The sequence below is a fragment of the Oncorhynchus keta genome, chromosome 34 (assembly GCF_023373465.1).
Source record: "Oncorhynchus keta strain PuntledgeMale-10-30-2019 chromosome 34, Oket_V2, whole genome shotgun sequence".
Lineage (NCBI taxonomy): Eukaryota > Metazoa > Chordata > Actinopteri > Salmoniformes > Salmonidae > Oncorhynchus > Oncorhynchus keta.
Window position 1 is genome coordinate 37,808,913 of NC_068454.1, and position 23,371 is coordinate 37,832,283.

At 44.6% G+C, this 23,371-nt stretch overlaps 2 protein-coding genes across 6 annotated transcripts in view; one reads left to right on the top strand and one right to left on the bottom strand.

Annotated features, from left to right (window-relative positions):
• The window catches only part of LOC118367068 (neurabin-1-like), a 45,389-nt gene extending 27,386 nt beyond the window's left edge, over positions 1–18,003 (top strand). Inside the window, exons 3-20 of one of the 5 annotated variants that reach the window (XM_052493804.1) lie at positions 1,670–1,802; positions 1,962–2,082; positions 2,372–2,476; positions 5,668–5,794; positions 8,426–8,584; positions 8,698–8,751; positions 8,989–9,218; positions 9,900–9,996; positions 10,090–10,234; positions 10,476–10,621; positions 10,720–11,032; positions 11,189–11,240; positions 11,325–11,396; positions 11,556–11,838; positions 14,749–14,865; positions 16,180–16,368; positions 16,681–16,851; positions 16,956–18,003. In XM_052493804.1, the coding sequence (XP_052349764.1) occupies positions 1,670–1,802; positions 1,962–2,082; positions 2,372–2,476; positions 5,668–5,794; positions 8,426–8,584; positions 8,698–8,751; positions 8,989–9,218; positions 9,900–9,996; positions 10,090–10,234; positions 10,476–10,621; positions 10,720–11,032; positions 11,189–11,240; positions 11,325–11,396; positions 11,556–11,838; positions 14,749–14,865; positions 16,180–16,368; positions 16,681–16,839 (2,502 nt within the window). In that variant the 3' untranslated portion in view covers positions 16,840–16,851; positions 16,956–18,003. Of the gene's footprint in view, positions 1–1,669; positions 1,803–1,961; positions 2,083–2,371; positions 2,477–5,667; positions 5,795–8,425; positions 8,585–8,697; positions 8,752–8,988; positions 9,219–9,899; positions 9,997–10,089; positions 10,235–10,475; positions 10,622–10,719; positions 11,033–11,188; positions 11,241–11,324; positions 11,397–11,555; positions 11,839–12,706; positions 12,752–14,748; positions 14,866–16,179; positions 16,369–16,680 lie in introns of all 5 variants that reach the window. The other 4 variants (XM_035750069.2, XM_052493803.1, XM_035750071.2 and 1 more) reach the window with 4 other exon arrangements.
• An 89-nt stretch (positions 18,004–18,092) lies between these two features.
• On the bottom strand, positions 18,093–21,686 carry LOC118367069 (pyruvate dehydrogenase (acetyl-transferring) kinase isozyme 1, mitochondrial-like). Its single transcript, XM_035750073.2, has 11 exons — positions 21,024–21,686; positions 20,730–20,874; positions 20,443–20,514; positions 20,157–20,341; positions 19,809–19,904; positions 19,637–19,714; positions 19,426–19,502; positions 19,224–19,322; positions 19,003–19,110; positions 18,802–18,915; positions 18,093–18,707 (listed from the first exon to the last, which is right to left on the bottom strand). Exons 1-11 carry the CDS (start codon positions 21,133–21,135, stop codon positions 18,567–18,569), a joined length of 1,227 nt encoding a protein of 408 aa, XP_035605966.1. The 5' UTR covers positions 21,136–21,686; the 3' UTR covers positions 18,093–18,566.
• Between the last annotated feature and the right edge of the window lie 1,685 nt (positions 21,687–23,371).

A 23,371-nucleotide genomic window follows, 5' to 3' on the forward strand; every position in this document is an offset into this window, starting at 1 on the left:
GGGGACCTATGCCCTCCCAGGTCCACCCATGTCTGTGCCCCTGCCCAGTTATGTGAAATCTATAGATTAGGACCTAATGAATGTATTTCAATTGACTTATTTCCTTCTATGAACTGTAACTTAGCAAAATCTTTGAAATTGTTGCATTTTATATTTTTGTTCAATATAGTGCGTGCTCTGACTAACATTGCGCCTCACTTTTCTGAGCTCGTCATTGGGTTGTAATAACACAGTGGGTCATGTCTAAGACTGTAGTGACATGAGGTAACAACTACCCTGTCCATGTATGGAGATTGCTGTTGTCAGAGTGAGGTCACACTTGAAGCTGACCCCATGCCTTAAAAATGAGGCAGAACAGAACAACTCTAGACTAGAGTTTGTTCCCTTGGCTTTGCAGTTGTAGACTCCGCATTCCAACTCTTTTAAACCTTGACATATCTTCCCTTTCCTCTGTTTCCTGTAGCGAGCAACACATTTCATTTTGAGTGAGTTTCCTGCAGTTCTTGACATAGGATGTCCGAAGAATATCAAAGCTGAAGACTAACGTGTGGTCCGATCTATTCCATCCCCACCATCAGTAGAGCTCCCTTCTCTCGAAACAGATCTGACATCATCTGAAAAAAAGAAGCTTTGAAATGTCAGCTGGCTGTGCTGCTTACTCTGGCTCTCTGTCTCTTTGGCTGGATATCACATTGTGACTGAGGAGAGGACACCATACAGACCTGGGAGCCCACAGCACCAAGCCGTTTTAGATAGATTGGATTCATACCTTTCTTACTACATCCTGGTAACGTCGTCACTGTAGATGGTTCTAAGAGTGTTTCACAAATTCGATTATGGAAGGCGGCCATGCCAGCTGACTAATACACGCGGTATGCCGGGCTAAATGAACTGTGTGATGTTTGATTTAATCACAGATATGGCGGGATAACACCCACCTGCAATGAAAGCTGGCAGAGGGCAGGAGATTGCTGACTGAATACAGGCTTTCTGTGAGCTATTCATTTTAGCGTGGAGGATTGCCACCTGTTGCCACAGAGCAATGATCTTTGCCACATCCACTCTTTTCCTTCCAGCTGTGGCCTGCTTTTTCTCGAGGCAGGGCGTGCTTTGCCTGCCACACTTTGTGCGACTAGGATCCTAACACGGAAACCACTACATCGTCTCTGAACTGAACAGAGACTGAACCTAGTGCTCTGATGTTATGTCTGCTGAAATCGTAGGTTCTTTAAACCTTAATGGAATCCCTGTAACAGTGTGTCTTGGTGCATACTGGCATTTGCATGCCTCAGTGCTTTAGTTTGCTGTAAACTAGGGAGACTGCAAGTTACCTCACTGTCTGAACTAAGACACAGAAGCCTCTTTCACTGGCAAAGGGTGAACCAGAGTTGATGGCACCGGGAGTGCTTTTTTTAATTGATAATTAATGGAGGGTTCGAGACATCAAGGCCTAGTCTGCTTAATATATATTGAAACGCATAACCACAGTAGAGACAAAAACAAATACAATAGTTCTTGAGCAGAACAGACTTATTTTAGAGAATAACATTAATTCTATGAGTACAGAGACAGAAAATGTGTCTCCCATATTAGGTCCATTGCTTGTTGTTGGAGTGTGGGGAGTGGTTTACCTAGTTGTAAGCCCCCCGTGCTTGTTCTCATACTGCAGGTGTTCAGCACCTACTCTAACGAGGATTACGACCGGCGCAACGATGAGGTGGACCCCGTGGCGGCGTCGGCTGAGTACGAGCTGGAGAAGAGGGTGGAGAAGATGGACGTGTTCCCTGTGGAAATTGAAAAGGGTCTGTCGCCTTGTCTGTCTTTCATCTTTCCTTTATTAATCTATTTGAGGACATTGGGCAGCCCTGGCCAAGATACATCCTCATCAACATCATCACAAGGGTCCAGAGAATGCAGTCCCATCCATCCATTCTAACTCCCCATCTGTCTTTGCCCCACAGGAGACAACGGCCTGGGCATCAGTATCATAGGGATGGGAGTGGGAGCTGACCAGGGCCTGGAGAAACTAGGAATCTTTGTGAAGACCATATCTGAGCGTGGAGCAGCTGAACGGGATGGCAGGTGATGCCCCTGCCTTTGGGGAAACACACTCCGCTCCACTGTGCTTAACCGAACAATTACAGTTTTAACCTTGGCATTTAAAATGTGTTGTGAATTATAGGCGTATCACGATGATCCACAACGCTGGAAGAATTTGTGCATTTCAAAGAAATTAAGGAAAAGCGTCACTATAACATAGTTACAGTACATTTCTCAAATATCCTCCCCTGTTGATTACACTCCCTCTTTCTAACATACAGTATGTCTCAAATATCTTTCCTTATGATTGCATTTTGTCCTTTCCAACTAGAATCCAGGTGAATGACCAGATAGTGGAGGTGGATGGGATCAGTCTGGTAGGAGTGACCCAGCTGTTTGCTGCTACAGTTCTGAAGAACACTAAAGGAACAGTCAGGTGAGCTCAGAGTCCAGCTCTAATAGACCTTTTGATAGAATGGCGCCGGAGGAGATGGCTGCCGTTTTACGGGCTCCAAACCAATTCTGCTATTGTGTGTTTCTTTTTGATGTTGTTATTTGTAACTTATTTTGTACATTACGTATTTTGCCACCGTCTCTTATGACCGAAAAGAGCTTCTGGATATCAGAACAGTGATTACTCACCTCGTACTGGACGAAGATTTTTTCTTTAACGAGTCGAACGCAAAGGATTTGAGAAAGAGACAAAGATATCAGGGACGTAGGTCAAGGGGCCTTGTAAGGATCCGATGGCGAGTGTGTAATCTGCCTCTACCATCAGTCCTATTAGCCAACGTACAATCATTGGATAACAAAATAGATGAGCTACGATCACAAATATACTACCAACGGGACATAAAAAAATGTAATGATTTATTGTTCACCGAGTCGTGGCTGAACGACAACATGGATAACATACAGCTTCGTAGCTGTAAGCTAACAAGAAAATGCTCACCCGGAGGCGGCGCTCCTATTGGCTGGGGACTTAAATGCAGGGAAACTTAATTCCGTTTTACCTCATTTCTACCAGCATGTTACATGTGCAACCAAATCGAGACCACCTTTACTCCACACAGAGAGGCCTACAAAGCAATCCCTCGCCCCCCATTTGGCAAATCTGACCATAACTCTATCCTCCTGATTCCTGCTTACAAGCAAAAACCAAAACAGGAAGTACCAGTGACTCACTTGATACAGAAGTGGTCAGATGACACAAATGCTACGCTACAGGACTCTTTTGCTAGCACAGACTGGAATATGTTCCGGGATTCTTCCGACGGCATTGAGGAGAACACCACATCAGTCACTGCCTTCATCAATAAGTGCATCGACGACGTCGTCCCCACAGTGACTGTACGTACATCCCCCAACCAGAAGCCATGGATTACAAGCAACATCCATACTGAGCTAAAGGGTAGTGCTTCCGCTTTCAAGGAACAGGACACGAACCCGGACGCTTATAACCATCAAACAGACAAGCATCAATACTGGACTAAGATTGAATTCTACTACACCGGCTCCGATGCTCGCTGGATGGGACAGGGCTTGCAAACTATTAGGGACTACAAAGGGAAGCACAGCAGCAAGCTGCCCAGTGACACAAGCCTACCAGATGAGCTAAATTAACTCTAACGACCTGTAGCACTCACGTCTGAAGCCATGAAGTGCTATGAAAGGATGGTCATGGCTCACATCACACCATTATCCCAGGGTGGTGTGGAGTGCAATCTCTATTGCACTCCACACCGCCCTTTCCCACCTGGACAAAAGGAACACCTATGTGAGAATGCTATTCATTGACTACGGCTCAGAGTTCAACACCATAGTGCTCTCAAAGTGCATCACTTAGCTGACCCTGGGACTAAACACCTCCCTCTGCAACTGGATCCTGGACTTCCTGACCGGCCGCCCCCAGGTGGTAAGGGTAGGTAACAACACATCTGCCATGCTGATCCTCAACACAGGGGCCCCTCAGGGGTGCGTGCTCAGTCCCCTCCTGTACTCCCTGTTCACCCATGACTGCATGGTCAAGCACGACTCCAACACCATTATTAAGTTTGCCGACGACACAACAGTGGTAGCACTTATCACCCACAACGATGAGATAGCCTATAGTGAGGAGGTCAGAGACCTGCTGGTGTGGTGCAAGGATAACACCCTCTCCCTCAACGTGACCAAAGGAGATTATCGTGGACCAGAGGAAAAGAGGGCCGAGCACTCCCCCCATTCTCATCGACAGGACTGTAGTGGAGCAGGTTGAGAGCTTCAAGTTCCTTGGTGTCCACATCACCAACGAACTCTCATGGTCCAAACACACAAAGACAGTTGTGAAGAGGGCACGACAAAGCCTATTCCCCCTCAGGAAACGGAAAATATTTGGTATGGATCCTCAGTTCTACAACTGCACCATCGAGAGCATCCTAACTGGTTGCATCACCGCTTGGTATGGCAACTGCTCTGCCTCCGACCACAAGGCACTACAGAGAATAATGTGTACGGCCCAGTACATCACTGGGGCCAAGCTTCCTGCCATCCATGACCTCTATACCAGGTGATATCAGAGGAAGGCCCTACAAATTGCCAAAGACTCTATCCACCCTAGTCGTAGATTGTTCTCTCTGCTACCGCACAGCAAGCAGTACCGGAGTGCCAAGTCTAGGTCCAAGAGGCTCCTTAACAGCTTCTACCCCCAAGCCTTAATACTATATATCAGAGGAATATATATCAGAGGACTCCTGAACAGCTAATAATTTTTACGCTGATGCTACTCTGTTTATTATCTATGCCTGGTTACTTTACCTCTGTACATATTACCTCGACTAACTGGTGCCCCCTCATATTGACTGTACCGGTACCCCCAGTATATAGCCTCGTTACTGTTATTTTATTGTTGCTCTTTATTTATGTTATTTTCTTATTTTTTTCTTTCTTTTTTGACTTATTTGTTTATACTTCAGTTTTATATAGTAAATACTTAACACTTATTTTTCTTTAGACTGCATTGGTTAAGGGCTTGTAAGTAAGCATTTCACTGTAAGGTGTAGCTACACCTGTTGTATTCTACGCACGTGACAAATAAAACGTGAGCTGATTTGATTTTGAAATAAGTCATAATCATCCTAGGTGTGGCTAGCCTCGCCCCCAGAGTTCTAGGTTGCCTGGCAACACGAGATTAAGGTGTGACAGTAATGGAACGTCCCACAAAATACCTCATCGCTTTCTTCAAGTGATATGGTATGACTAGAGAAAAATAAATATCCTTGAGGAATGTCGAAATATTGAATAAATCGGTTGGTTTTCATTATTGTCTACTGTAAGTGCCTCAGGCCTCCACACAGAGAGTAGCCCACATGGGACACGGGTGAATATGTTAATGATTTACTGTACACAATTGAAACAAGAGCACACACACACTCTAGGAAAAGTTCAATAAACAGGCTTCACCCGTTTGCCTTACATTACGACGACTCATATCAGTATGAGCCCGCTATTATGATTGAAACTACGCTGGTATGCGAAGACTTAGAGCAAAGGACATAAAATCGACTAGGCAAGGTGTCTGCCAGATACTAAGGCGTCTGCTGGTACTACCACTCTCCACACTGACCCACTGCACTCTCACACAAACAGCTTCCTGATTGGCCGGGAGAAGCCGGGGGCGCAGAGCGAGGTGGCACGTCTGATCAGTGAGACCCTGGAGCAGGAGAAGAGCGAGCAGCAACACCTGGACGACCCCTATGAACAGTCCACTGAGGAGGTGAGTCACCTGGCCCGTTGGTTAGCCCAATCCAGTTACACTCCATCCGGGAAGGGAGCAGTGAGTAACCCTAGTGCTGTGTGGGTGGGGTGGCTGCTGGAGCCTGCTGGAATTGTGCAATGTTTGCTTTTCAAAAGCACAGGCAACCACATGCCTTTATTTGTAGAGGGAACTGGGCATGAAAAGGTAGGGCTCCTTGAAAAGAGACAAAGCTTAAACCTATTGGATCTTTTAAAAGGCGATATACACTGACTATACAAAACATTATGATCACCTGCCCTTTCCATGACATAGACTGACCAGGTGAAAGCTATGATGCCTTATTGATGTCACGTTAAATCCACTTTAATCAGTGTAGATGAAGGGGAGGAGACAAGCTAAAGAAAGATTTTTAAGCCTTGAGACAATTGAGACATGGATTGTGTATGTGTGCCATTCAGAGGCTGAATGGGCAAGACAACAGATTTTAGTGCCTTTGAACGGGGTATGGTAGTAGGTGCCAGATGCACCGGTTTGTTTTAAGAACTGCAATGCTGCTGGGTTTTTCACGCTCAACAGTTTCCCATGTGTGTCACGAATGTTCCACCACCCAAAGGACATCCAGCCAGCTTGACACAACTGTGGAAAGCATTGGAGTCAACATCCAAGTGGAACGCTTCCGACACCTTGTAGAGGCCATGCCCAGACGAATTGAGGCTGTTCTGAGGGCAAAAGGGGGGAGGTTGCAACTCAATATTAGGAAGGTGTTCTTAATGTTTTGTACACGCATTGTGGAGCATATCATGTAGATACAGTGCATTTGGAAACTATTCAGGCCCCTTGACTTTTTCCACATTTTGTTACGTTACAGCCTTATTAAGAAATGTATTCCATTGTTTTTTCCCCTCATCAATCTGCACTCAATACACCATAATGACAAAGCAAAACAGGTTTTTAGAATTGTTTGCAAATGTAAGTATTCAGACCCTTTACTCGGTACTTTGAAGCACCTTTGAAAGTGATTTACAGCCTCAAGCTACAAGCTTGGCACACCTGTATTTGGGGAGTTTCTCCCATTCTTCTCTACAGATCCTCTCAAGCTCTGTCAGGTTGGATGGGGAGCATCACTGCACAGCTATTTTCAGGTCTATCCAGAGATGTTCGATCGGGTTCAAGTCCGGGCTCTGGCTGGGCCACTCAAGGACATTCAAAGACTTGTCCCGAAGCTACTTCTGCGTTGTCTGGGCTGTGTGCATAGGGTAGTTGTCTTGTTGGAAGGTAAACTTTTGCCCTTTCATCAAGGATCTCTCTGTGCTTTTCTCCATTCATCTTTCCCTCGATCCTGACTAGTCTCCCAGCCCCTGCTGCTGAAAAACATCCCCGCAGCATGATGTTGCCTCCACCATGCTTCACCGTAGGGATGATGCCAGGTATCTTCCAGACGTGACTCTTGGCAAAGAGTTCAATCTTGGTTTCATCAGACCAGAGAATCTTGTTTCTCATGGTCTGAGTCCTTTAGGTGCTGTTTGGCAAAATCCAAGTGGGCTGTCATGTGTGTTTTACTGAGGAGTGGCATCTGTCTGGCCACTCTACCATAAAGGCCTGATTGGTGGAGTGCTGCAGAGATTTTTGTCCTTCTGGAAGATTCTCCCATCTCCACAGAGTAACTCTGGAGCTCTGCCAGAGTGACCATCGGGTTCTTGGTCACCTCTCTGACCAAGGCCCTTCTCCCCCGATTGCTCAATTTGGCCGGGCGGAGGTGGTTCCAAACTTCTTCCATTTAAGAATGATGGAGGCCACTGTGTTCTTGGGGACCTTGAATGCTGCAGAAATGTTGTGGTACCCTTCCCCAGATCTGTGCCCCGACACAATCCTGTCATGGAATTGTCCTTCGACAATTGGTTCTTCTCTGACATGCACTGTGAACTGTGGGAACTTATATAGACAGGTGTGTGCCTTTCCAAATCATGTCCAATGAATTGAATTTACTACAGGTGGACTCCAATCAAGTTGTAGAAACATCTCAGAGATGATCAATGGAAACAGGATGCGCCTGAGCTAAATTTAAACTATCAAAGCAAAGGGTCTGAATACTTATGTAAATATGGTGTTTCTGTTTTTTATTTTGAGTAAATGTGCAAACATTTCTAAAAACCTGTTTTTGTTTTGTCATTATGGGGTATTGTGTGTAGATTGAGGGAACAAACATATTTTAACCCATTTTAGAATATGGCTGTAACGTAACAAAATCTGGAAAAAGTAAAGTGGTCTGAATACATTCCGAATGCCAGCCTACTCCTGTCCAAGGAGCTGTTGGTAGTGGTGAACAAATTTGGCCATTTCAATATGGGTATGCAATTAATCTGTGCAGTAGTGTGATGGGGCTTTTTGTTGTTTTTTTGTGTGGTGGCTCATGTTTGGGGTTGTGTGTGTGTGTGTGTGTGTGATGGAACATGTTGATGAGCAGAAGATATGAATTTCCTGCTGATACAGGCCTCCTGCTGAGCTCTCTGCAGGCTACCACGGTAACACTGAGATATGATGTAGTGATTACCCATACCTCTCCCCTGGGCTCCAAGCCGAGCTGCTGGGCGCCACGTGGGCAGGTGATTGGCTGCGTGATTGTGTGGTTGTGGTTGTTTTGTGTTTCAGGAGGAGCACTATGAGGAAGAGGAGGGAGAGGAGGGAGGTATCCTAGGGTCTAGTTTCTCCGGCGGAAGGACAGTGGAGGTGTTTGACCTGCCGAAGACCGAGGCCATGTTCATGCCCTCCAACGTGGACTCCACACAGATGGGCTTCAAATTCAAGGAGGTATTTCTAATGTTAAAATTATCACAAGTTTACAGTTTGTTGGCTGTGTAATTATGTGTGTGTGTGATATGTGCTTATTTTTGTTGCTTAAATGGTTTCTTTCTTTACCCTAGCTCCAGCTGAAACACAACACAGCAACAGCTGAAATAAACCAACTGAAGGAAAAGGTAGGTCAATCTGAAAAACAAACGATTGTTTTATAAACACGAGAACTTATGGATAAATGCTTGGAGCGTAAGCTGACGCCAGCCCGGTGACTAACCATAAATGTCATCAGTCACACTGTCTGTCTCTGCCTGTCAGTCACCTGAATGACCGTAATGATTTGAATATGTTGATTGTACTAGTAGATGAGAAGCCCTTACGTTTAGGTAGTAAAAATACCTTTCACTCTTCCTTCACAGCTAAGGGTGTCTGAGGAGGACAAAGCATCCAAGGAGTCCATGGAGGTTGAGTTGGAGCGGAAGATTGAGGAGAATAACGAGAAGATGTTGAAGCTGGAGAAGTACTGGCTGGAGGCCCAGGCTCTGTGTAAAACTGTCAACAAGCAACTGTCGGAGACCCAGAGCCAGTACGGGACGCTGGACAAGAAATACAACAAGGCCAAGAAACTGCTCAAAGACTACCAGCAGAAGTGAGTTTTTTTATTTCACCTTTATTTAACCAGGTAAGCCAGTTGAGAACAAGTTCTCATTTACAATTGCGACCTGGCCAAGATAAAGCACAGCAGTCCGACACATACAACAACACAGAGTTACACATGGAGTAAGCAAACATACAGCAGAAAAAAGAAGTGTATATATACAGTGTGTGCAAATGAGGTAAGATAAGGGAGGTAAAGGCAAGAAATAGGCCATGGTGGCGAAGTAATTACAATATAGCAATTAAACACTGGAATGGTAGATGTGCAGAAGATGAATGTGCAAGTAGAGGTACTGGGGTGCAAAGGAGCAAGATAAATAAACAAATACAGTATGGGGATGAGGTAGTTGGATGGGCTGTTTACAGATGAACTATGTACAGGTGCAGTGATCTGTGAGCTGCTCTGACAGCTGGTGCTTAAAGCTAGTGAGGGAGACATGAGTCATCAGTTTCAGTGATTTTTGCAGTTGGTTTAGCAGTTCGAGTTGAGTTCACTAAGTTAGACGTGCATTTTTTCATTATTTAGAAGTCGCTACTTCATCTAAGTAAGTTTCTGTGTTGACCAGGCCGAAGGCTTCCTTCCACTATGCTGAGTCACGTTGTGTAGAAAGTACAATATGTTTATACGTCAGTGGAATGATTTCTGAAGTTTAATGCTCTGATTCCTTTCCAGGGAGATTGACTTTGTGAAGAAGGAGGAGGAGATGAGGAAAGTTCTAGACGAGAAGGATCGATGGTACAAGGAGCAGCTTGAAAGCCTGCAGGACAGGGTATGAGGGACATATTGGAATAAAGAGACTTCAACATTAGAACAGACCGAGTGGAGAAGAAGTTGACTGGCCATTCTGTGGTTCTCTCCTCAGATAGCGGTCCTAGAGGGCAGCGGTCCACCTGCTGACCGTGAAGAGACCCAGGCGGGTCAGGACTCTGCTGTGGAGAGGAGACGGAGCAGCCAGGGGAGTGAAGGCCCTCTCATCAACACACAGTCAGTGGACTCTCTAGCGCTAGGTAGGGCTCCAACGTACACTTGACGAACAGGATAGAAGCCACCCATTATTTACTACCACTGGAAAGCGTGACTCCCTCTGTGACTCCCTCTGTGACTCCCTCTGTGACTCCCTCTGTGACTCCCTCTGTGACTCCCTCTGTGACTGCCTCTGTGACTGTCTCCAAACACCAGTATGTCTGAGAATAGGGTACAGTTTGCCTTATTTTGTGTTTACTGAGCTGTTTTGTCTCTCCTCCACAGATACAGACTGGAGCGAGCTGGTTCCGGAGACTGAGCGCTTGGACACCAGTGCACATAAAGCCAAGTGCCTACTGGCCCCAAGAAGGAATCGTCCGTCTCGCAACAAACGGAAGGAGAACCTCGTCATGTCCCCTTGCCACTCACAGGTCAGCTCAGCTTCAATATCAATATTCACATGTTTCAGTTCCATCTCCGAGCCACTGTTTGTCTGCTCAATTCACTGCTGACTGTTTTTCCCCTCCAGGAGAATGAGGAGGAGGAGGAGGAGGACTCTGCCAGCAGGAAGAGGTGCATCCAGGAGAGCCTGTCCCTGCCCGGGCCAATCTGCTGTCCTAGGAACGGCCAGAGGGACGACACCCCCGAGGCTTTGAGGAGCAAGTTGAAGCTCTCCAGCAGCCCCTCCCTGCCCCCGTCCCAGAGAGATAGTGTCGAAAGCGGGGGCAGTCCTTCCCTGTCCCCGCCGAAAGACACCTCTTCGCCCTCGCCACACTCCCCCTCAGGGTTCCTTCGCAACGTCAAGAAGAGGGAGTCCAAGGGGAAGGGCAAGGAGCTCAAAGGTACCGCCATTAATCTGCTACCGAAAATATGCTGTTTACACAGTACATTTATAAAACAAGTTGTTGCTGCTACCTCCACTGACTGTCACCTCTTACTGGCTCTCTGCTTGTGGCAGTTCATTACTTTGTAAAAAAAAAAAATTGACTCTGTTACAGATGAGACAAATGAGAGTTCTTCCGTCGGAAAACCCAAAAAGACGATTTTTGGGTAAGTGCCTGTAATAAAGATTAGTTTCCAGTTTGACAGTCCTGTTAGTCCCTGCACAATCTACAGCTTTTGAATAACCAACAGTGGCCTTCGGAAGTCTGGTGGCAAAGGGAAGAAACATGACAAGGAGGCGATGCGAGCATCTCTGGACAGCAGGTATGTCACATGTCATGTTACCAGGCTGACTGTTTCACCACATCCTAGATACGTCACCACAGTACACTCACAGCTCTGCTAGCAGAGGACCTTTCTCCTATTAAAGGGACAATATATAACTTGGAGACTTTTATTTGTCTTTATTTTCCTAATGTCCAGGGGTTCTGCCGAGCTCCTGGAGGAATCTGGGGGAAACTTGTCCCCTTCTGAGTCCATGACCTCTATTCCCACCTGTATGCCTTTCTCCTGGTTTGGGGACCGAGATAGGGACAAGGAGCCTTCGTCCACCAGCAGCAGCCTACCATACGTAGCCACTGAGACCAGCAGTGAGCAGAGCCAGGACCGCAAGAACAAAGTGAGCACACACACACACACACAGTGCCAACTCCATCAAAAGACAGAACGAAAAAGCTCTCATCATCTAGACATCTTTATCCAAGAGGTAGAGATATTCAGTCACTTCAGAAACAAACGGAAGCAGAACATATAAAGGAATGATTGCATTAGGACATTTTACTGTAATGAAAAATATAGCCGGGATTCGAATTACATTTAATTTGCTACTACTAAGTGGAATAAAAGAAGTCCTGTGTCACTGAACTGACCCCTCTCAGTCATTTCCTGACCGTTTCATGGTGAGTTGGCCAGTAATAAGCCAGTGATTCATTGGTCAGTAATCCACTGTTTAAAGCAGGTTTTTGCTCTGCGTGGAAATACCACATTCGGTCAAGAGATGTGTAGCAGCCGGCCGGTAACGTTTATCCCAGAGCGTGACGATGACATTGCTGTGGAGTGGCTGTTCTGTCTCCTATAGCTCCTCCCATTCAGGAAGAGAGCAGAACAGGGTTGCACTGCTGCTGCTCCTGCTGCCGCATGTGGAACCATATGGGGGCCGTGGTTGCGTCCCAAATGGCACCCTATTCCTCTACGGGCCCTGGTCAAAAGTAGTGCACTATATAGGGAACAGGGTGCCATTTGAGACGGTACCCCGTCATTAATCTGAGAGCAAGAGGAGGAGGATTCACTGGCATTTTCAATGGCTTAGCAACCAGATAATTATCCCCATTATATGCATCTGCACAAATAGGCCTGAGTAATTCCCAACCAGGCTGCCTGGGGAGTAGACGGAGGCCAACAGCACAAAGGCTGTGGGGAGTGGGCGATGTGTGCCACAAACAGGGCCTCCCCTGGTTCCTCTGGCTGGAATTCTACTCTGTGTGGTCCCGTGGCAGCTAGAGGTGGGTGTCAACCCCAGTGTACAGTATGGAGAACGACATGACAATCTCTCCAACCGTTCTTCTTTTAAACAGACAAATCTCTCCTGGTCCTCTTTATTCAGTCGCTCGTTAGATTTGGTACAGTATGATTTCCTTTTTACAACCCCAGTCTTAGAGCTGGTAGATTAGAACTAACCAGTCATCTAGTTTAGTGTTGTGATAGTTCATTTCACATCTAGATTGTACTAATAACCCAACATTGATTTGTGGTGTTGTAGTGGAATTGGGTTTTGTGGTAGTGTGTCAAGCACTTACAGTGCCCTCAGAAAGTATTCACACCCCTTGACTTTTCCCCTCGTTTTGTTGTGTTACAGCCTGGATTTAAAATGGATTTACATTTAGATGTTTGTGTCTACACACCAATACACCAGAATGTCAAAGTGGAATTATGTTTTTCCAAATGTTTACAAAAGATGTCTTGAGTCAATAGGTATTCAACCCCTTTGTTATGACAAGCCTAGGTTCCGGAGTAAAAATGTGCTTAACAAGTCACAGAGTAAGTTGCATGGACTTAGTCTGTGTACAATAATAGTGTTTAACGTGATTTTTGAATGTCTACCTCACACATACAATTATCTCTAAGGCACTTCAGTCAAACAGTGAATTTCAAACACAGATTCAACCATGAGGCCAATGGTGACTTTAAAACAGTTACAGAGTTTAATGGCTGGGATAGGAGAGAACTGAGGATAGATCCACAACATTGTAGTTACTCCACAATATTAACCTAATTGACAGAGTGAAAAGAAGGAATCCTGTACAGAATAAAAAATATTCCAAAACATGCATCCTGTTTGCAACAACATCACTAAAGTAATACTGTAAAAAATGTGGCGAAGCAATTCACTTTTTGTCCTCAATACAAAGTGTTATGTTTGGGGTAAATCCAATACAACACATTACTGAGTACCACTATCCATATTTTCAAGCATAATGGTGGCCTCATCATGTTATGGGTATGCTTGTGATCGTTAAGGACTGGGGAGTTTTTCAGGATAAAAATAAATGGAATGGCGCTAAGCAGAGGTAAAATCATAGAGGAAAATCTGGTTCATTCTGCTTTCCATCAGACACTGGGAGATGAATTCACCTTTCAGCAGGACAATAATCTAAAACACAAGGTCAAATCTACGCTGGAGTTGCTTACCAAGAAGACTGTGAATGTACCTGAGTGTCCTAGTTAAGTAGATTGTCTTCTACTTACATCTAAGGCAAGACCTGAAAATGGTTGTCTAGCAATGATCAGCAACCAATTTGACAGAGCTTGAAGAAATGGGCAAATGTTGCACAATCTGGGTGTGGAAAGCTCTTAGATACTTACGCAGAACGACTCACAGCTGTGATGCCAAAGGTGCTTCTACAAAGTATTGACTCAGGGGTGTGAATACTTATGTAAATGAGATATTTCTGCATTTAATTTTCAATAAATGTGCAAATATTTTTTTATGAGGTATTGTCTAAGATGAGTGAGAATGTTGAATTTGAATTCAGGCTGTGACACAACAAAATGTGTGATTACTTTCTGAAGGCACTGTAAATCTAACTTCACATTTATGCTTCCTCGCCGTACCTTTCATATCACACATGATATGATGAATATTATCAGTTCGGAATTCATCACAAATGATTGAAAAACGTACTCTTGATACAGTACCACAAAGGTTTTTCGAGTGCTGCTGTTAGTACTGTACCAATAGAAATTGTGTGTCAACATTGTCGTAGTTGAAGTCGTTTTGTCATGATAGCAATTCTGTCGAGTTATGTTTGCCTTGAGCTCAGTTGGTAATCCAGTTTGATTTATGAATGTGAAATCATTGACCTGATATCTTCTTCTTCCCGTCTGTTATGATGCAGATGCATTTTGACACAGTATTCCCAGTGTTGATATCACCATAGACCAAATCATGTCAATGATAATCCCTATTTAATTCTCAACCTCAATTTCCACGTTTACAGTACAACTGCTGATCGTCTTCCTCCCTTGAGCTTTAGGCCACTGAACTGTTGTTTACCCACCCATGTGTTTGTCTAGTTAATGCGTTCTTCCTTGTTTCCTCCTTGTTCCACTGCTCTAGAGTTTGTCAGTCATAGATGATTCGAACCTTGGCAGCCCCAGTTCAGACATCTCAGGCTTAGTTGCAGAGCCCAATCTGCCTGGGCGCTCACATACTTTAGTCTTCTCGTCCAATGAGGTGAGTGCTCTCTCTCTTTGTTCCACAAACCCCTGTGCGGGATGGTGCTGCTCTCAGATTTCTCTGAAAGGGGACAGTCTCAAGCATGCTTTTTGAGTTTACCCCCCTTGCGGCTGTGATGATGGAGTCGTGAATGACCACCGGAGAAGGAAGTTGCATGTGTGTGCTGAAGTTGTCTGTGTGGTGTTAAATCAAGTGTCTTTAGCTTTGGGTCCTTGTTGTGCTACTACCAGCTGAACTAGCAGTAGAGGCTACTTAGTTACTCCAGTGGTCTTCCATTTTTCTCATCGACCTTAGAACAGGGATCATCAACTAGATACAGCCACAAGACAATGTAAAGACAAGACAATTTGTTTGACTTGAGCGGATGGTCGGTGGGGCGGAACATAATTACAAATCATATGTAGAAGCCCAAACAGAAATCACATTTGACTAAAACGTGAATCATTTCAAACCTTGCTTACATTTGTATACGATTACGTGTCTCTCTAATATGCGTGGAGATACTTGGGAACAGATTTCCCAAATTAAAAATCACTTGGAGCTGATTTCCTGGTGTTTTTACAGTCTTTTATGTCCAACAATGATAATTTAAAATTCACAACAACAACAAAAGATATGTTTGGGGGCCAAATACAACCACACCGCAGGCCGTCCGCCAGTTGGGGAACCCTGCCATCTGTGCCGCTCCTGTGTCTGTTTAGTGGAGCTCGTCTTACATTCCTTTTCATATGGTTCTGGATTGTGTGTATAATTGTGTTTTATGACTGTTTGGCTTATCTTGTTGGGTGTTTCAGTGCTAGGATTTGACTCTGATAAACACTACACACCTAAGCCCTGCCTACTATACTCAAACAAGCAGACGTATGCCAGGTCGAACTAAACAGACATGCTCCCGCCGCATGTTCTGGCCTGTTCCACTTAACAGAGTTGTGATAAACTCTGAATGGACCATTGGACACAGCTTTTTTTTTACATTTACATTACATTTAAGTCATTTAGCAGACGCTCTTATCCAGAGCGACTTACAAATTGGTGCATTCACCTTATGACATCCAGTAGAACAGTCACTTTACAATAGTGCATCTAAATCTTAAAGGGGGGTGAGAAGGATTACTTATCCTATCCCATTTTTTAAATGTGATTTCAGTCACTGGATGTGCAATGCATGTACCAAATGCTTTGCACTGTGCCGTAGAGTTTTGATATTGTGCTTAAAACATGAATTTGCTATTTCATCCATTATACTGTGCTGTAGGTGAGTTTTTTTCGTTCGTTTTCTTGGGATGTCATGTGTTTCTTGCCGTTCCATAGGACCTGGATGACGAGCCAGTGCCCACGGGGAAGGAATATCAATGGCAGAACCGCCCTGTCTCCGAGTGGACCAATCAGCAAGTCTGTCACTGGTTGATGGGCATGAACATGGATCAATACACGCCCGAGTTCACCGCCAAGGGTGTGGATGGCCATCAGCTCATGCACCTGGACAGTGACAAGTTGAAGGTACGAGGGCATCACAAGCAACAAGACCACAGTTCAGAACTCATATGTAGGCCACACAGTTTCAGTCAGAAGGAAGAAAGTACAATGGAAGTGATTTTTCATATCATCCAAATGCACGCGCTTCCATTTACAGCAGCGGTCAGGTTTATAAGCCATAGACTTCCACCTTATAGCCCCAAATAAACCGGCTGAATTCCACAATGACTTACACTAAAATGGTACATATGGAAAACGACAGGATATTGTCCGAAGTGTATATACATTTCATAGAGGTGTGTTCTAAAATGTGACCAGTGATGTTTGTCCCCTCAGGCTCTAGGTGTGTCCAGCCAAAGTGACCGGGCCACCATCAAGAAGAAGCTGAAGGACATGAGGAAGGCCCAGGAGAAGATGGAGAAACAGAGGGAGAAAAGGGAGAAGGAATCACGGCGCAGCGGGAGACTGCCTCCCAACACTGACTCTGTCTGCTGAGCTGCCCCAGAGGTGACCCACTCTCTCTCTCTCTCACTGAACATAACCCAACACATTCTCCCTCAAGTGAGGCAGGACATCCAACGACCCTTGTATCTGTTCTGTTTCACATATAGGTCTACGTAAGTGCCATCCACCTCAGTTCACCGCAGTTACTAAGAGAGCACTAAAGCAGTCACTCATCATGTGAGTTTATAATGACCAGTAACAATAATGTTAGCACACCAGTGTTGATTTACCATGCCAATTGGAAGAATCATCTGAAAATAGCCCGATTTGTCGTTGGCTATTGATACTTTTCCTAGTTTTGGGTTATTCACAAGAACACACGAGCTGGCTCTGCTTTATAATCAAATCAAACACGCTGACAGTCCTGTCGCCAGCAGTATCTGTGTCACATCATTGTGGTAGATTGGGGGGGTGAAAGTGATACTGTAATGACAAGTGTTGGGGACATGACCAAAGGCAAAACCCAACATGTTTTTTTTAACCTTTATAAAGCTATAGAAGCAGTAATTTTATCCCTTTTTGAGTTTCCAGATATGTAATTGCAGGATTTGTGTACATTTACCCATACAACAAGTGGAATGAGTTCAGTACTACTTTTTACATGTTTTATAGTGTATTTTTGCTAGCGTAACTTTCCTGTAGCCATGTACAGATATTTTGTTGCAGGAACTTTGTACAGTTGAGATAAAAGTACTATACAATCTTTTAAGCTTAAAAGGGTGACAAGGTTTTAGGTGTATAAATGAACGTTTCTACATATCAATTAACTGCATAACTTTTTTTTAAAATCAAATTAAAGGTTCATCATTTTATAATACTTTTTCTACTAAGTAGAATAGCCACTAGGATGAAAACATCTTTGCTAAAAGCAAAAGAATCAAGTAACGACAACGTAAATGCTGTTTATATATATAACCCGTTCCCAACTGTGCCTGTTTTGAGAATGGATGTACTCCTCTGTGGTCCTGTTGAGCCGGAGAATTTGACGTGTTGCTGAAATGGTACCAAGACATGCAATATTATTCTACAGGGTGTGGGGTCCATGAGAACACAAGGTGTGTGTGTGCCTATGACAGTAAATCTGTTGAATAGCTTGCTGTCTTGTCAACATGAATGGGTGCATGTTAAGCAGCATAAAATAAACCAATTCTCACATCGGTGTATTTTGTGCTTTATTGGAAGGTCTAATGGTTTCCGCAATCATGAGATGGAAGTTCCACAACACTTGACAGATAACACATCGGTTAGAACAAGTACTATATTTTTATTTCTGATGTATCACTGGAGGACAAAGAAAACATGTACTTCTATACTGTCGAGATGATAAAATAATATTCCTTCAGCGATAGCGGAGGACATGGAAAAAGACCTCGTAGCTGCACAACTTTAATAACAAACATCTTCAGCCAGTGGAGAACACTCAGTATAAATAACAAGCAACATTCACTCTTTTTCCCCTTTCAGCAAAATGCTAGAAACCAATCAATCCTTTCACATAATAAACATGTCCGTTTTGAAATTAGCAACACTCCCACAAACGTATGGCACTAGAACTTAGAACTTCGCTAGTTATGTATCCATACAACCAGTAAAGGTGCAAAGGGTTTTGACCTATTGCTTCCCACAGTGGAACAGCTATCGCGTCACTCACACAAAGCAATTCATGTACAGTAAGTCATCTAGCAAATGACACTAGTCTAACCAGGAGGCATCTAGGCCTAAAAACTACGGAACGTTGTCATGTCCTTGGGCTCCTTGCTTGGAACACACCAGTCGTCTGCCTCGTGCATGGTCTTGTAGTGCTTCCAGACTGACTTGTTGTAAACAGGAAGCCTCTCGATGGACTCCGTGGACAATGCCTGCACACAATTGTAGAGGGTATAATGGGAGAAATGAGTTTCAAGTTACTCTGAAAAATATCAGCGCTTTTAACGTCTCGTTTTTGTGACTTACCCGGATATATATCACAGCATCGGTGCCATAGCCCTCCAGAGAGTACAGCTTCAAATCACCTTGGAAGTATCTGGCATATAATCGAGAGATGGGCAGGCCGTACCCATATCCAGCCTATAACAGAACAGATAAGAGAATGCTTACAATACTGTAATGAATATTAATACTATGAGCTCCTTGTTATAAAGTGGAAAGTCTCACCAGAGGGCTGCGTTGGCCGTCCATGCTGGGCGGGGGGGCGGTGGAGTAGGTGTAGGTGAACAGCCTCTCAATCTTCCTCAGGGGGACCCCTCCTCCGCGATCACTCACCTGGAAGAGTAAATGGCATCGACTAGAGACGCACTGATAAGCCTGATATGATATGGCGTCTTTCTAGCCATATAAGAGGACAAATGAGAAGCAGCACTGCAGAGTAGTTGTACCTTGACTGTCAGGTCTTCACTCCCCAGGGCCACCTGGGCATGTACAGGAGGATAGTCCATAGAGTCGCCATACAACTCCATGGTGGCTCTCATGGCATTCTGGAGAGATTGAATCCACATTTAAGGTTACATTTTTTTCTCAGAACTTAAAAAACGGAAGCTCATAAGTCATGAATTTTGAAGTTTAAAAAATAAGGCATACCTTGAAAAGTTCAAATACCATGTGGTAGAGATGGGATGGCACATACACTACAGTCACTGGCTTTCCATCATCTTTCACTGTAGGGACAATTGGAAAATGTAGGAACTGTCATGCAATCATTTCAGAAAATACATGTAAATGCAGTCTAATATCATAATGTCCACCAAGTTTATTATTATGCATAAGTCAGGAATGAAAACCAAACATTTACCATGGAATTGTTCCAGTACCAACTCAGGAGAGTTCATGTAATACCGATCACATAGGTTTCTTGCATTTTCATACGCATCTGGGGTAAAGGCAAAGCAGTTAGGAAAGTAATACTAAATTGTTGCCATCAATTTTAGGCCTATTTCAGTTGTTTAAAATTGTGCAGCACTTACCCCTAACTACTTCAGTAACACTGCAGTGCGGATCAATACTGCCAATCTGTTTAGGATGCGCTGGGTTTACCCTCACCTTCCCACCAAAGAGCAGGGCTAAAATAGAAGACGTGCAAAACCGTCACCACTAACATTTAACAGATGTTTATATAACGAGTTCGACAGCTCTGCGCCCGTTATTTGTCAATTTGTTTCAGATATTCTGGTCGTATGCTGTAAGCTATTTTTCGCCTTAAAACAGAATGTCTTTAAACTGCCAGAAACAGTTTCCATTTCAAATGTTCCTCTTCTGAGCAATGCTGTAGCTTTTGATGTCAGTGTGGGTGCTATAACAGGTGACATGCTCACTGTGCTGGTTAAGCAGCATCCTGATGGATATTCTGCTCATGTAGAAGCGATCCAGGAAATACTGAACGTTCTGGCTGACGATGGGGTCTGTGCCATAGGTCTCCTTGTACTCCACAACCCCCTGGGCCATTGTCGGGATGACGTCATTGTGACGGTTTCGGATCTTTATAACAGCATCAGTGAAACTGTGTGAAGACAGACACCAAAAGGAATTATGATCCACAATGGGCCCCGTTTATATCAGTGATATGTCAGCATGAATAACGAAACGGGATTATAATCTTACTCATATGTTACTTTCTCATCATCGGCATCTTTCACCTTGAACTCAATAATGTCTAGAAGACTTTGCATGTACCTAAAAAAAGAGAAAATGAACCAAATACATTGGTTAAGCTATTCATAGGCCTGATGAAAATGCATAACAGGAGAAGATGGGAATCAGCCTGGTGGAATTGATTTCTGCATTCACCATCCTGCTTTACTTAAGTGAAATGCAATGGAATGGAATGGTAAAAGCAGCATTCAGGCTGGTTCCACAAGGCTAGATGGGGGTCCGTTGACAGTACTCACCAACTCTGTACCAACCGGACTGATGGAGTCTTTAGCAGATTATCAGGTAACAAGTTGATCTCCTTCATTATGTTTGCCAACCTCACAGGTAGCTCCTGTCTGAGGAATGCAAATGATGTTTTCTCGCATGCATTTTCACCAGACCCTGAATGTGGAACAGAACAAACATGACTGTTGGTTAGTTCGATGAAAGATATGAAACAGGTGACGCAGCCATACAAAGCCTATGTTTCACATATCTCAATAAAGCTAGTCAACAGTTGGCTAAAGACATTGAAAATCAAGTACACTTACCGAAGTCCAAGAACTGTTTCATTGAGAGGGGAGAAGGGGAGAACCTGGAGTAGTAATCAATATGCTTTCCCATTGAAGCGGCGTTACTCATCAAGGCCCGTAGAATCCTCATTTTGATCGATTTAGCTCACAGTTGATAAACGGGCGTGGATAGAAATTATTCAGTTGACGGTGTTGAACAGCTGATTGCCCATGGCATTGTTGACATCTGATGAACGCAGCGAGATATGCAGCTAAGCTACGCTTTTAACAGATAGCTAGTTAGCTTAGGTAGCTTCTGTGAAGTTCGTTTGCAGCCATCACGATCCACAAGTAAACAATTAGGCTAGGTAACGGCTACAGTTTACAATAAATGACAAAAGCTCAGTGGAGATAGCGAGCTTATTTAGCTAGCTAACGTTAGTACTCCAGCATGTCATTCATTCAAGTCGACTGGAACTGTTCCTAAAAAGTGAGCTATTTACATTATCTTAAAACGTGTATTTATACGTATTAGTTTAGCGTATTATAACGTTACTTTCTACATTGAACAACCCATATATCGCTTCAAGAATCATGCATTGGTTCTGTTGTGCTAGCTAACTTCCAGCAGCATGCTAGCAATCAAAATAAACACGAACGCGCTTCATCTTCTTCTTCGGTGGGGTTTTGTCGGTGGCTGGCATCCAACGTTATGGTGTATTACCGCCACCTACTGTACTAGAGTTTGGTCCATGAGACAGGGAAAAACGAAATCCTACCTGCCAGCCCTTTTTCTCTTAAAAAATATAAAATATTTGAGACTGTAACTAATGAATTCCTCCACCCACTGCAAGGCCAACAGCATGGTCATCACACCTTTTTTTGTTGAAAATGTATAAAAATGTAAAACTGAAATACCTTATTTACATAAGTATTCAGACCCTTTGCTATCAGACTCGAAATTGAGCTCAGATGCATCCTGTTTCCATTGATTGTCCTTGAGATGTTTCTACAACTTGATTGGAGTCCACCTGTGGTAAAATCAATTGATTGGACATGATTTTGAAAGGCCTGTCTATATAGGTTCCACAGTTGACAGTGCATGTCAGAGCCAAAACCAAGCCATGCGGTTGAAGGAATTGTCTGTAGAACGCTGAGACAGGATTGTAGCGAGGCACAGATCTGGGGAAAGGTACCAAAACATTTTTGCAGCATTGAAGGTCCCGAAGAATCCAGTGGCCTCCATCATTCTTATTTATTTATTTATTTATTTGAATTTTTACCCCATTTTTTTCCCCCCAATTTCGTGGTATCCAATTGTTTTTAGTAGCTACTATCTTGTCTCATCGCTACAACTCCCGTACGGGCTCGGGAGAGATGAAGGTTGAAAGTCATGCCTCCTCCGATACACGACCCAACCAAGCCGCACTGCTTCATAACACAGCGCGCATCCAACCGGAAGCCAGCCGCACCAATGTGTCGGAGGAAACACCGTGCCCCTGGCAACCTTGGTTAGCACGCACGGCGCCCGGCCCGCCACAGGAGTTGCTGGTGCGCGATGAGACAAGGATATCCCTACTGGCCAACCCCTCCCTAACCCGGACGACGCTAGGCCAATTGTGCGTCGCCCCACGGACCTCCCGGTCGCGTCCGGTTACGACAGAGCCTGGGCGCGAACCCAGTACAGCGCCCTTAACCACTGCGCCACCCGGAAGGCCGGCCTCCATCATTCTTAAATGGATGAAGTCTGGAACCACCAAGACTCTTCTTAGAGCTGGCCGCCCGGCAAAACTGAGCAATTGGGGGAGAAGGTTCTTGGTCACCTCCCTGACCAAGGCCCTTCTCCCCCAATTGCTCAGTTTTGCCGGGCGGCTAGCTGAATATCACTTTGACAGAGCTCCAGAGTTCCTATGTGGAGATGGGAGAACCTTCCAGAAGGTTAACCATCTCCGCAGCACCCCAGCAATCAGGCCTTTATGGTTGAGTGGCCTGACGGAAGCCACTCTTCAGTAAAAGGCATATGATGGCCCGCTTGGAGTTTACCAAAAGGTACCTAAAGACTCTCAGACCAACAAGATTCTCTGGTCAGATGAAACCAAGATCGAACTCTTTGGCCTGAATGCTAAGCATCACATCTGGAGGAAACATGGCACCATACCTACAGTGAAGCATGGTGGTGGCAGCATACTGCTGTGGGGGATGTTTTTCAGCAGCAGTGACTGACACCAGTCAGGATCGAGGCAAAGATGAACGGAGCAAAGTACAGAGCGATCCTTGATGAAAACCTGCTCGAGTGCTCAGGACCTCAGACTGGGGCAAAGGTTCACCTTCCAACAGGAAAACAACCCTAAGCACACAGCCAAGACAACACAGGAGTGGCTTCGGGA

What these genes read in the sequence shown, in the direction of transcription:
- LOC118367069 (XM_035750073.2), bottom strand. Translation starts at nt 21,135, where the DNA reads ATGAGGATTCTACGGGCCTTGATGAGTAACGCCGCTTCAATGGGAAAG. An exon ending in GTCCGGTTGGTACAGAGTTG is followed by an intron (nt 20,515 to 20,729) that starts GTGAGTACTGTC and finishes CTCTTTTTTTAG; the next exon opens with GTACATGCAAAGTCTTCTAG. An exon ending in GATGAGAAAGTAACATATGA is followed by an intron (nt 20,342 to 20,442) that starts GTAAGATTATAA and finishes GTCTTCACACAG; the next exon opens with TTTCACTGATGCTGTTATAA.